The sequence below is a fragment of the Macrotis lagotis genome, chromosome X, assembly GCF_037893015.1.
Source record: "Macrotis lagotis isolate mMagLag1 chromosome X, bilby.v1.9.chrom.fasta, whole genome shotgun sequence".
NCBI classification, from domain to species: domain Eukaryota; kingdom Metazoa; phylum Chordata; class Mammalia; order Peramelemorphia; family Peramelidae; genus Macrotis; species Macrotis lagotis.
In genome coordinates, this window is record NC_133666.1 from 302156110 (window position 1) to 302170994 (window position 14885).

At 34.3% G+C, this 14885-nt stretch overlaps 1 protein-coding gene across 1 annotated transcript in view; it reads right to left on the reverse strand.

Moving 5' to 3' along the window:
- Positions 1-14885, reverse strand: part of DCC (DCC netrin 1 receptor) — a 1459593-nt gene that overhangs the window by 402445 nt on the left and 1042263 nt on the right. The window contains exons 10-11 of the mRNA XM_074202006.1: positions 7638-7786; positions 3793-3931 (exon numbers count right to left, since the gene is read on the reverse strand). Of these exons, the coding sequence (XP_074058107.1) occupies positions 3793-3931; positions 7638-7786 (288 nt within the window). The remainder of the gene's footprint in view (positions 1-3792; positions 3932-7637; positions 7787-14885) is intronic.

Sequence of the window (14885 nt, forward strand, 5' to 3'; positions counted from 1 at the left end):
GTACTATATTTCAAACTCTAAAATCACCATACCATCTGTCTATACTGATCTAAAGAAGTTAAAATAAAGAGGTGGTAGAATTAACTATATTATGCATATGTTTCTATTTCAGTGTTTGGTAGTGAAAAAGGGATCTCAAAACCTAACTGGTCTTATCTTTAACAACTCTCCTTAAATGTCAATTTTAACTGAAGAAAGGGAGAGGAAAAGGACCTGGTTCAGTGCTTTACTCTTCAACATGTCAATTTATTCATCATTTACCAAATAGTTCATTAAAGATGTCTGTTCTGGGAACTGCCCTCAATATGGCAGAACAGAAAAGTTTGAAATGTTTTCTGATGGAATGCTTTTTTTTTTTGAAGGGAGAATCTAATTCTCAGATTGAATGTATATATGACAAGTCTAAAGGCATCTTTAACATAGACTTGTTGTTTATGTACTCTCAGGTGACATGTTGGGGAGTATTTTAGGTCCTATACTTAGTGTCCTTGTTAAAGAAAATATGAGCATCATTGGACATGCCACTAGCATTTGATTATTTATTTGTTCTCTCTTAGTTGGAACTACAGTGCTATCTTTAATAACTATTAATTGGTAGATACCTTTCTCAGAATATCTTTGAATTCAGTCTTGAACCTGGTCTACTACAAATACTTGACTTCTTAGGCTTGCATATTAGATTAGAAGGCACTGGTGGAAACTGAAGAAATTAGGTCTCTGTTGGCTCAAGAGATCAGTGATATTGAGGAGTTAGATGTAAAAAGACATTTTTACCTATAAAGATCACAAATGAACTAAAACAGCAACAAAAGCTTAACCAGATGGAAACTTTTAAGAAAATACTATCCAGAATAGAATGAAAGACTTTGCTGTGGGAGAATTCAATTGGTTTTTAGTAGATTCTTCTCAAAAGCTGTCAAAGTTCACTCAAATTTTCTCTTTCCAGAGTTACACTTTTGAAGAAGAAACAAGATGCTAAAGCATTATATGGTGTACATAAAGGATTACATGGTGTACATACCTACAGTCTGATAGACAAAGAAAAGGACCTATGGCTGTTCTAAAATGTTGTTATTGTTCAGGTATTTTTTTTTTTTAGATTTTTTTCTTCAAGGCAATGGGGTTAAGTGGCTTGCCCAAGGCCACACGGCTAGGTAATTAAGTGTCTGAGGTCAGATTTGAATCCAGGTACTCCTGACTCCAAGGCCAGGGCTCTATTCACTGCACCACCTAGCCGCACCAATTCAGGTATTTTTCAACTATGACTCTTTTCAACTCTATGTCTGATCCCATTTGGGATTTTTCTTTTTGAAAAAATACTAAAGTAGTTTTCCATTTCCTTCTTCAGCTCATTTTACAAATGATAAAACTGAGGCAAATAGGGTTGCATGACTTGTCCAGAGTCACACTGTTAATATGTGTTTGAGGGCAGATTTCAACTCAGGAAGATAAATCTTCCTGACTCCAGGTCTGGTACTCTATCAACTTTTCTGCCTAGCTGACCACAACCTATTTTTTTGTTCAGTTGTGACTGAATCGATTGATTGATTGTAAGCTGATTCAGTCAAAACTCATGTCTGGAGACTAAGTGTTGCCTAACATTTGTGGGGATACTTAGGTCAGAAACTTTTCAGTAATAAAAGCTGCTTGTCTCCATGTTTGTTGGTGTGGTGTAGTATCTCTTCCTAAAAGCTTTTCTATTCAGTGACATTCTACCTATTCCTAAAGAGTTGAAACACTTCCAAAGGATAATTTTTTTGGCTAATGAGAAATAATCTATCTTTCTCACTTATGACATTTAAAACCAAAGTGGAGAACAGGGCCACAGCATTATGGTTCAGAGTGTGAATTAAATCTACATAAATTATGTAAAATATTCATTTCACTTGTTTTCTTTTGTTTTTATAATTATAAGTGTGAAGTAATTTATTCTGCCAAGATCCACTCTGTACAGCAAATGATAAGAGAATTAGATGGATGGGCATAAGGATTACTTTAAAAATAATATTGAAGAGGTGTCAAATATGAAATAATAATTTTTTAAAGTTAGAGCTGCAAATGAACAAGAATCTGCAATGCAAATAGTATCATGAAAGGGGGCTCATGGAACATGAGTCTATCATCCATTTCAATAACATGATTTACTTCACATGGCATCTTTTCACTTTGTTTAATGATACATGTCCCTTCTCTTGCTCTATTGACAGACTATGAAGCCTGTCTACCCATATCTATATGCCCATCTTTAAGAAATATGGATTAGTAAGGCAACAAGAAGTCAATGTATCTTCTTCATTTTTTTAACTAAAAAGATAAATAAGTCATAGCATCACATAGAGTTCAGCAACTGTAAGAAGTAATGAGGTTTTTAGAATCCTTTACAACAGCATTTCTGGATCAACTTTTTTCTCTTCTTCTCCTCCCATCTTAGACTATGTTGTCCTACTTTCATTTTACCTTAAATTTCTAAATGTTTTCTTGTCTCTAATTCTTACATACCTAACTTCTATTTATAAGAAATACCAATTCACTCTCTTTTCCTCTTTTGTAGCATTTAAGAAAATCTCCCTCTGTTGAGTCTCTCTGGCCCTATATAATCAATAAACACACTAGATATGCCAAAATCTATTCAGTTTTGTTCCCCAAATCAAACACTTCTAAATCTGTCAATATTTTTCATGGATTCTTATAATTTCTAATTTGAGATAAACTCAGTCAGGGATTGGCAAGGTGATTTCTCTTTTTGCCATCTTCTTTTTGCCCTTTCTAAAAAATCAAATTAATAAATAAAAAGGAAGAAACCAAGCCTGCTGAATCAAATTAATATCTGACACTGTTCATTTCATATTTTGAGGTCTTTTGTAAATAAAGGAAAATGTACTAGAGATCTCAGCAAACACTAAAATTTATAGACTTCCTAACATAATGGTCTTGGCTTATGATTTTAAACTTTTAAATTGTTCATACATCTTTATAATGCCTTCATTTCCAAATATATTCTCTCCTTCCCTGTTTTCTATCCAGTGAAGTATTCTTCATAACAAAGTAACAAATAATATAAAAAAGGAAAAAAATATTTCAGCAAAATGAAAGAACTCATTCACTGAGTCTGACAGTAAATGAATGAATGAATGAAAATATATTTATTAAGCAACTACTATTATATGCACCATTTATGATGTTAAGGTCAGATAGTACAAAAAAAAGTAAAATAGATCATGTCTTTAAGTAACTTACAGTTTAAGGGAGATAATACAAATAGGAAAGTTGTGGCCAAGAAAGGGAATTTTTGCTTGTTGAATCATCAGAATATTGGGTGGAACCATAGAGTAGTCCATTGTAATGTCTTTTCTAGTGCCACATTTTTTTCATCTTTTCATTAGGGACAAGCTTAAGCAATATAATTATACAGTGTTAAGTTAATGTTTTAAAAATACAACATTTTATTTTAGAATGGATGAAGAGAGCCCAATCTTCTTTTAATCTTTATGTCCACTTTGGAAAGAACCATAATATCATGGAGTTAGAGGTAGAGAAAGACCATCTTATCCAAATATCTCATTTTATAGATGAGGGAACTGAGATTTAGAGAGGTTAGAGACTGCCCAGGATCACACAAATAATGAATATCGGAGGTGGTATTTGTATCCTCCATGAATTTTAGCATTCTTTCCATTAGATGGTAAAGATTTTAAACAAGATTTGTTATAAATAGTTCTACTATAATTATACAAGTTAACTTCTTTTTCATTAACATTTTAAAAATATATGATTTTCCTAGTTCTAACTTACCATCAGAAAGTGTCACAACTGTGAGATCATCAGTGGATACCCCTGGCCCGTATCTATTATAAGCCAGAAATCGAAGGGTATACTCAGTAAATTTTTTCAACCCTTCTAGCTTGTAAGACAGTCCATCAACTTCTATATTCTGGGAAGATAAAAAAAGCAAAAAAAAAAATATAAGTAGGAAGAACATTAAAGCAGATATAGCAGTCATTCTGTGGAATAAGTGGATTAGATATTAGACTTTTACTCACCAAACTACACAGCTTAAATCCTTATTTGAGTAGCTATAAAAGGTAACTTGTAACATAGACTTCTTGTCTGAAACACCATCTTTTGTAGTCTCCTACTAATGTAACAATATACTATTTTTACAATCATTAAGTTCCAATTTACTTTACACTACACAATATATTTAGTGCTTGTTTTTTTTCCCTCTGTAAATTGACTCAAGACCAGAAAGCAATGGGAAGAGATCTTTTACTAATTTAAGGATGAAATTAAACTTTAAGATAAAAAAAGGTTAAGAATTTATTTACCAGCTAAATATAGCCAGAAAGTGAACACGTAATATTGATTGACATTATATAACCTTTTTTTAGGTTTTTTTTTTTTTTGGCAAGGCAATGGGGTAAAGTGGCTTGCCCAAGGCCACACAGCTAGGTAATTATTAAGTGTCTGAGGTCACATTTGAACTCAGATACTCCTGACTCCAGGGCACCACCTAGCCACCCCGTATAACTTTTTTATTTGAAATATTCAGAATTTTTATATTGGAGCTCAGTATTGTTTTCATATCATAGTTGAAGAATTCAAGGTCACCATTTAGGGTTACAAATTTATAGCTAGAAAGCCTTTTTAGATGCCACTCTTCATTTTACAGGTGAATAATTTGAGGCATAGAAATTAAGTCGGGATGGTTAGGTGGCGTAGTGGATAAAGCACCAGCCTTGGAGTCAGGAGTACCTGGGTTCAAATCCAGTCTCAGACACTTAATAATTACCTATCTGTGTGGCCTTGGGCAAGCCACTTAACTCCATTTGCCTTGCAAAAACCTAAAAAAAAAGAAAAAAGAAAAAAAAAGAAATTAAGTCAAAGGCCTAGATTTAGATAGCGAGTAATATCTGAGTTAAGATTCAAGCTTCCTAATTCTAAAAGTAGCACCTATCTCTATGTCTCTGATCTCCCTCAGTAAATAAGCAGCACCACTCTATTTTAGAGTAATTTGGATGGAGATGGAAGTAGCACATCAATGGCAGATGACTTCTTCTCAAAACTGTTCATGTTTGTCATGATGACACTGAGTCATCTAGGTTCTACTAAAGGAAACAAGTCATGTATCATCTTATAGGAAGTTTTGATTACCAATGGGTTATATTAAAAGGAAGTTTTATACCTGATATTGTGAGCTTTAATAAACTGGGAAAATATGATTTTATAATAGTTCAATTCTTTTAAAAAAACCTCAATGGGCTAGATATGTGATTTAAGTGTCCCAGATTATCAGTTGTGTGGGTGTCATACACATCAAGTTTCAAGGTCCTTCTTTAGTTGATCAACAACAAAACCATATGGATAGAGGACAGAGTAGTCAGGAAAGAGTTTCTATTAAGCTCTTCCTCTATGTCAGACATTGTACAAAAAAAGGGGGAGGGGAAGCAAAACATTTATGTCCTCAAAGAACTTGATTCTTATGAGGGAGAGGATATGCATATAACTAGGTTTACACAAGATTTATTCAGAGTAGATGTGAGGTAACCAGAGAAGGGAATGCACTAGCAAATAGGGGAATGGGAGAAGACCTCCTAAAGGTGAGATCTGAGAAGAAATTCAAGGAAGCTGGAATGTACAAATGAGAAAACGTTTCAGGAACATTTCAAGCACGTGGGCCGGTGAATGATAAGTCAGAGATGGATGTCATGTTTAAGCCTCCTCAAATGAGCAACGAGCTGAATTAATCAGTGTGTAGAGGAGACTAAAGAGTAAAACTTTAGGAAAGGTATTAAGTGACCAGGCGATGAAGGGCTTTAAATGCCAGAAGTTTTCAAGAGTTTAAAAGAGGATTTTTTTTTCAATCCAGGAGGCAAAAAGGATTTAATCAAGTTTAATGAATAGTGAAACAAAATGGACAGATCTTTACTTTCGAAAAATCACCAAGATTTTGGTGGACCAAGACTTGAGGCAGGGAGACCAATTGGAAGATCCTTTCTATAATCTAGCAGAGAAGTGATGAGGACCTTGACTAGTATGATGGCAGTTTGAGCAGAGAGAAGGGACATAGATAAGGGAAGTGACAGTATGAAATTACAAAATTTGGCAACAGATTTTATATATGCAAAGTGTATTTGAGGAAACAATCAGTTCACAGCCTGGATGACTGGAAGGACTGAAGGGTAATTGGGGAGAGAGGGTAAATTTTGAGGGAAAGGTAAAGAATTCAGTTTTTTTCGTTGTTAAATTTAAGATGTTGACAGGACATCCAATTGATACCATGGGACTGAAAAATTAGGAGAAAGATTAGGGTTAGAAACAGAGATTTGCATACCATCTATGTAGATCTCATAATTAAATCCACAAGACTTGATAAGATACCCAAGGTAGAGATTGAAAAATAAAAAAAAAGAGCTGAGGATAGTCTCAGGGAACACATATAGTTAATGACAAGGACAATGATTCAACAAAGGAAAATAAGAAGAAAAGGTTAGACAAATAGGGGTTTAACTTTTCTTGAATAATTCTTTCTTTTTCAAATTTATTTAAGGCAATGGGATTAAGTGACTTGCCCAAGGTCACACAGCTAGTGTGTCTGAGATCATATTTCAACCCAGACCCTCTTGACTCCAGGGCCAGTATTCTATCCACTGTGCCACCTAGCTGCCCCCTTGAATAATTCTTAATAGTTTTCTGAGATGGATGGAACAAGTCACTGCTCTCTCATATTTGAATTGGGGTTTGCTTGTTTTTTTCTTCTATCATAGTCTTACATACACTATTTTTTCCCCATATTTTATTGTTGTCATGAGCTTTATGGGTTTGTGGCAATGCACCAACATTGTTTTAATTTTTATAATTGTTAGTGATTTTGAGTTGATTGTGAATCAATTGTATTTCTTCATCTGAAACCTGTTTTTATACTCTGTCCCTGTAACCTACTGGAAAATGCCTCTTAATTTTTATAAACTTCTTCACACAGAAAATAATTAGAAATGGAAATGGCTTTGAAGGGGCTAACACTGATGACACATACAGTACATGTGTTAATATTTCTATACTCTGTGCAAAACATTTTGGAAATCTTAACATGCTATTTAAATGTTAATTTTTATTATTATTTTCCAAACCCCACAGCTACTAAGATAAACATGAAGACATTAATTATACTATCCCCTAAACACTGTCACTCAGGATAGGTTCATATCACCTGTAGTTAGATGAATACATCACTCAATGTACATAATAGTCAAATATATTTTCATTTTTCCAAATGACCTTTAGATGACCTAACTCTATGCCAAGGTTTTATAATTCCCCACTTTATATGTAAAGCTAACAGTAACAATTATCTGTTAACACATATAAGGAAATTGGTATCTCTTATATCAACTTCATTCTAATGCCCATTTACTTCCCCTGCTCCATGTGTTCCAAGTAACTTCTGCAATCTAGAATCCAATTAAATTTCTTCAACTTCCAATAACAATTATTTCAAAACTAATCAGCTATCCACTTAAATCATTCACTTGGGTTAAGCACTCTACTGTATGCAGCTTCTGGATGATTTTCTTGCCATTTTTCCCCCCAATCCATGCATGTTTCCACATGCAAAGCTTTGATTTCATTTTCTTGCCTACCTGTTCTTTTCCAGTAGAAGTCTCAGTGCAGAACAATCTGTAACCTTGGACTGGACCATTTGCATAGGCAGGGGGTTCCCAGGAAATAAAAATTGAGGTAGGTGAGGTAGATATAGCTTGAAGGTTTTCAACTGGCCCTGGGACTTGCACTGTAGACAAAAAAAGAAAAATAAGAGCAGTATAAGAATTTCTCATTCCTCAAAAAAGGTAAGACTCACAAAGTTTTCTGGTACTTTATTATATATGTATTGTACAAATGAATTGGTACCAATTCATTTATACTATATATATATTATAATATCAATTAAATATATAACATATTCATATATGACTCAATAATCTATCAGAAATTATTAGATATAGGGCAAAGACAAGATGGTGGCATGAAGGCAGCATTTCTCAGGAACTCCTTCCCCCCAAAACTCTAAAAGCCAACAAATTATGACTCTAGCCAAAATTTAGAGGGGCAGAACCCACAGAAAGACTAAGTGATACAGTTTCCCAGTCCAAGACAACTTAGAAGTTCTGCAGGAAAGGTGTGTTTCACCAAGATGGTTGCAGCGCAGCTCGGAACAGCTTGAAGGGGCAGGGAGAGAACTCTGCTACACCAGAATGAGTGTGGAGTGAGGGAGCACCCACTGCAGAATCTGCAGCGAGAATATGGAGAGGGCAGTCTGCACCCCTAGAGCCACCCCAACAGAGCTTTCTCTGCTCTCCCTCAGAGTGGCACTCTGCTGTTTGCCCATACTCGACAGGGGTTGAAGTTTGGGCTTCCATGCTAGGTAGCCAATGGGACTCCTCCTTGCAGCTGCAGGACAGAGGGAAGTGTGGTAGTTATCTACATATCAAAGCACAGGCAAGAGAGCATAAGACATTGGAGGAATAAAGTTCCCAGTGGGGTGTCCCAAAAGAAATTATTAGATATATAATAATTATATATTCGATGCATATGTATAATTCATTTTAAATTATATATATGTATATATACATGAATGTATTGCATATATATATACACACACATGAGTATATTGTATGTATATATATGTGTGTGTGTGTGTGTGTGTGTGTGTGTGTGTGTGTGTGTGTGTACTTTCAAAAAGTACATATGCTTTAAGTTTGGAAGTATATAGCATAAAGCCATAGAATTGTAGGATGAGGAGGAATTTTGGAGACCATTTTCTCCAGTCCTTATTTTTGCAATTGAGAAAAATGAAGTCAAGAAGTAAAGATATTTGCCTAAGTCATATAGGTAAATGGGGCTGAGGCCTGGACTCCAGAACCAAGGTCTCCTAACACCCATTTTGTTCTGCTTCCTACCAAATCACACTGACATTAAAGACCAGAAACTGATTAGAGACAGGGCAGATCTACTTAGAAATGTTCCTAATTAGAATTTTATTAATATATCTAATATGAAATATTAGAGGCATCATGGTTTAATGTCCAAAGAGTCAGTTTTAGCATCAGTTACCTGGGTTCAAGTCCAGTCTTCTGACACATACTGTCTTTGTGATCACTTTCATTCTTAGTTCTCTAAACAAGCCTCTGAGACTAGCTTTGGTAAAAAAGGGTTTCTTCACTGGGAAGCTTTCTCCTCCAAAGAAATCATGGGTACTAACTCCTTTCTTTCCCTCCTCCTAAGATTATATATATATATTTATATCATGAAATAAACACATTACAAGGACATTTTTATTATCTGCAGTCATTCTTATGTCCTGACAACTAACTGCAAAGGGTTAACAGCTATAAATTACAAGTATAAATTATTATCATTATTACTTATTGTTACTGGCAGTCTTAATCTTATCTAGACCAAACAGATGCTTAACCTTTGCAATAGATATGGAAATAGAATCCTATATGAATGCATTAAGTGGTTTTTGGTCAGTTCATTATTTTGCCAGATATTCTTCTTTAGATTGATTTTGATATTAGTCACTTGAAAGAAGAGACCTATTAGAAAATCTCTTAAAGGCTTTTATCTCAATGTAGTCCCATAGACCCCTGATTTTAGTAATATCTTCTACAGTATTAGTCTGTTTGATATTCAGATTTCCCTTCCACATCATGGGGGTTATGGGTAATGCCCTATGATCTGGAAAATCCATGTAAATGGCTTCCCTTCATACCAAAGAAGATGCCTAATTTTTTTCTTTCTCTTTTAAGGGGTGTTTACAGTAACTAATTGTAAATTTGGGCAAAGTATTTGGTTATAGGCTCTGTGTTCTCTGTTCTTCAAGTGTTTTCTGTAGCTTCCACAAAGCTTCAAAAAAATTCCCATTTTAATTTCCTATGCCAACCCATGATATATTGGAATCACAATTGGGACAGCTGCAATGTGAATGGGATAACTATATTGCTAGGACTTTTTTTCTAAACACTGTTAACACTAATTAAATTCTTACTTTGCGTCATCATCAAGACCATTTAAAGCATCAAATCAAGGATTGGGACTCATGAATCAAAATGAGAATGCATACAGCCATCTACATACACACTCAGACACATACATACACCCACAACCCTCAAAACTGTCGAGGGACTTAGGGAAAGGGTGTCTTATTTCAATATAGTTTTCTTTCTCAAATTATATTTATGTCATTGTCAATATAAGAAAATACTCCATATGAGGCAGGGGATAAAAGACCATTATTTTTGATTTATATAGATACTGTTGCTACGTCTTTAATAATAGGAGTATGTTGCTGAATGCACATTTTACATACAAACACACACACACACACACACACAAACACACACACAGATTGTAAGAGAGAATTGGGATTTGAACCCATCTCTCCTAATTTCAAATCCTGCCCATTTTTCATGGCAACATGGGGCTTAATAAATATTAGTCGAATGAAGGAATCAATTATAGCAGGTGGTGTCAAACTATGACCTGCAAAACCAATCTGGCCCACTCTCCCATTTTAGTGGGACACTTGAGTTAAAAATGGTTTGCTTTGACTTATAGGCTATAGTTTGCTGGCCCTAAAATGATATAATTATAAATTAGAGCAGTGTTTCTTATAGTAATACTGTGTATACACTCTCTTTTCTCCCTTTTTTCCCCTTACTTTTTTCAACTGAGACAATTATTACCTATCAAGGTCCTCAAATATTTACAGATATTCAGACTCATTTTCTTTTCCAAACTTGTGGTTATCTGGTGTGACATAAACAATTTGAAAATTAGTGGCAGCATGAAAATATTACATAAAAACAATGTTATACGTTTTAGCATACAGATTAATTTATATGTTTAAGCATAGATGTGTCAGAAGTACTGTCCAGCAGGGAGGGTGAATTAGCAAATTATTAATTAGGGCTCAGAGTACACTTTGCTGTCAACATGGCCATCTGTTTTTCCTGCCTAAGGTCCTCTGCCTTGATCTTGGTCATTATTACTTGTCAGCAAATGCTACTATGAGCTAATTTCCAAGGGTCCAGAATTTTACAAATCCATACATTAACTTTGCAGCACAGGCCATTTCATTGTAGCATTTGAGAATTGAAGAAGATCTTAGTGAACTAACCTTCTTAAAATGCAGGGTGCCTTCTACAGTGTTTTGGACAGGTGTCAAGACTTTTACTCTCTTCTGACACCCATTATCAAGGTACAAGGTTTTAATTAGGCTAAGGGATGGTTGTCATTCATGAATGTGCTTTATTCTTTCATAATGTGGACACAACAGTCATTTGGATATTTATAAAATCATTTGTGGGCTATATTTGGTCCAACAGTTAACATTCAATTAATTCACCTCTTAAAAACTCCTAAATTTATTGAATTTTAAGTCCTACTTGCAACTGCCTTTACAACACCAGACCAAGGACTGGAGACTCCCTGCCCCTGTTCTATACAGAGTGTAACTCATATGAATGTGTACGTGTGTGCGTGTGTGTACGTGTGTGTGTGTGTGTGTTAGTGTATGTGCGTATGGATGGATATACATCCATCCTTATTTGTATATGAATAGAGCAGCCAGGTGGCAGTGAATAGTGTACAGAGCTGAGAGTTAGGAAGACTCATCTTTCTGAGTTCCTATCTGGTGTTACTTATTATCTCTATGACCCTGGGCAAGTCACTTAACCCTGTTTGCCTCAGTTTTTCTTCTGGAGAATGAAGTAGAGAATGAAATAGCAAACCACTCCAGTATCCTTGCAAAAACAAACAAATGGTAACACAAAAAGCTGGACAATAATTTTCTGACAAACTGCATCTAATTTCTCATTTTCATAGAAGTGAACTATTCAAGTAATGGAAAGATTCCTGAATAGATGAATAGTTCAGGAAAGTCACCTATTAATCACTATCATTCCAAACAATCATCTTCTTAACATGCAAGCAAGCATACAAAAAAGAGTAGCACCCTGTCTGAGGATAAGGAGGAAGAAAGAACAAGCATTTATATGATACCTACTATATGCTAATCATTGTACTAAGCATTTTAGAGATATTATTTGCTTTGATCCTCACAACAACCTGGTGTAGGTGATATTATTATTCACAACTTACAGTTGAGGAAACTAAAGTAGGACTTAAGTGACTGACCCAGGGACATACAGCTAGTAAATATCTAAGACTAGATTTAAACCCACGTCATCTTAGCTCCAAGCCCAGGTTTCTAGCTATTGTACCATTTAGTTGTCTCCCTGAAAGCATGAAACCCAAATGACCTGATTTTGATGGTATAGAGATGGCATCCCCCCGCTTCACACTCACTCTCTCTCTCTCTCTCTCTCTCTCTCTCTCTCTCTCTCTCTCTCTCTCTCACACACACACACACACACACACACACACACAGACATAGACACCTACCCACAAGCATATGAAAATACACAACACTATTTACATAAGGAACAATATTATTCCACCATATATTTTAACACTTTGATGGTACATTAGATAAAGTCTGGAATTAGGGTCTGGAGTCAGGAAGATCTGAGTTAAAATCAAACCTCAAACACTTATTAGCTGTATGGGCCTGGGCAAATCCTCTAATGTCTTTTTGCAACAATTTCCCCATCTATAATAATAATAATAATAATATCTACTTCTATTGTTAAAAATTGCATATTATGGGGTGGCTAGGTGGCGCAGTGGATAGAGCACCAGCCCTGGAGTCAGGAGTACCTGGGTTCAAATCAGGTCTCAGACACATAATAATTACGTAGCTGTGTAGCCTTGGGCAAGACACTTAACCTCATTGCCTTGCAAAAAAAAACTCCTAAAAAAATTGCATATTATATAATTGTAAAGGGCTTAGCACAGTGCCTGGTACATAATAAGTAATAAATACAACTTACCTATTATTCTTATTATAAGATTTTTTTATATACCATATATATATATATATATATATATATATATATATACACACACACACACACACACACACACACACACACACACACACACACACACACACAATTCAAAATCAAGGGATTAAGAGGCAAGGAATCTCAAGTCTAAGAAAAGTTATTAATTGTGTGACTTTGAGAAAGTTGGCTAACTTCTTTGGGTCTCCTATTGCTTGTAGATGAAAGTAAGAAACCTAGAAGAGGTGTTTTCAATTCTAAACCCTACCTGCTATCAAGGGACTCAATTCTCCTAGTCAATATAGTCATTAAATTAATTATATCGCCTTTAATAAGTGGTATAATCATCTATGTAATCAATGAATGAAAACTAAAGTGATTTTGCAGTTTATTCTGAAGAATTAGACCATTCTATGATACAGTGTGATGTCTTTAATTTTTAATTAAACATAATCACTTTGAAAAATAAAGTCATATTCAACCAGCAACTTTTAATTAAACTCTTTAACTATATCAAACATAAGTAAGCTTACACAGCTCTGATTCATTATTTTAACTTTCTAGCATGTTAGTACTTGGTGATGTCCAAGAAATCATATGCAACTCTGTGGCTAATTCTAACATTCTCTGACTCAAGTGCTGAACATTTTTTCATATATTCATTTCAGACTAAGAAATCTAAGTATTGGAAGGACTGGAAGGAACTTTAAGATATCATCTCATCCTACCTGGTCATGTGACCAAAGAGAAAATTGAGACCCCAAAAGATTTAATTATCTTTCCAAGGTAACTCAGTTAATAATTTAATTTTATGGTTGTAGTTATTAAGTCAATTCTCTTCAGTCTTAATCCTGTGTTTTCCCAGTCTATAGAATTGTATTTTTTTTACCCTTTACCTAATTTGCTAGTTTCAGAATGATTTCTAAGATCATTTTTCTGTTATAATGGTAGACAGTCATGACTCAGTAAATATCTCTAGGTACCTATATTTTCAGATCACAAGGCACTACTTCTTTAAACAATAAGTTTCAGTAGTTGACTCCACATTAAATATATTTCAAATGTGAAGAATTTGGGAGATCACTTGGATTTATTGATAGCACAATGCATATTTTTTTTCCTCTTGTAGTTAACAGCTTTGATGATATTTATATGAAATCTGTTTCTATTCTGTATGGGGTAGACAACTTCAAAAAGCCTGCAGGCAATTTAATTATTAGCATAATGAAGCCCCTTCTTGTCTTAACTATACATAGTTAGGAGATGTGACAGTAATTTGGCAAGAAAGAAGCATAGTACTACAGGGTATATTTCTATTTCTGATCTAAAGGAATTTTACAGAATTTAGTTGGATTAAATGTCTATTACCTATTCATTTTGCATTTGACTTTAATAAGGTCAATCTGCTAGGCCACCTTACAGTAAACAGATTTGCATTGTCAACAGAAAAATCTCTCTTCATATAAGGATGTATAACACGTAACAAACATAAAATTATAAAAAAGCACATATGATATATTTATAATATCCAATATATATAAATGTATAAAATAAAATACACAATATGTGTATATTAAATGTCTATTTATAATATATATTATATACTTATTTATTCTAAAAATTATATAGTACTATATTGTCAATTAAAGAAAAACTACTTCTATAGTTTCTCTAGCAGTGTGATGTGGTGGATATAGATAGGGTCAACTAAAGGGTCTTGAATACATTTGCTTAAGATCTATTTCTGATACTTTTCAGCACAGTGACTATGAGGAAGTCAATTTACCTTTCAGTATTTTAGAGCAATCTCTTAAATTATAAGTTATCTTAATTATATTTTATAATAGAAGTTTCCATAGAGGAAGTTCCTAGAGCAGTGAAATCAGAAGTCCAGAATAATGCCAAAAAAATTAAAAATGCTTT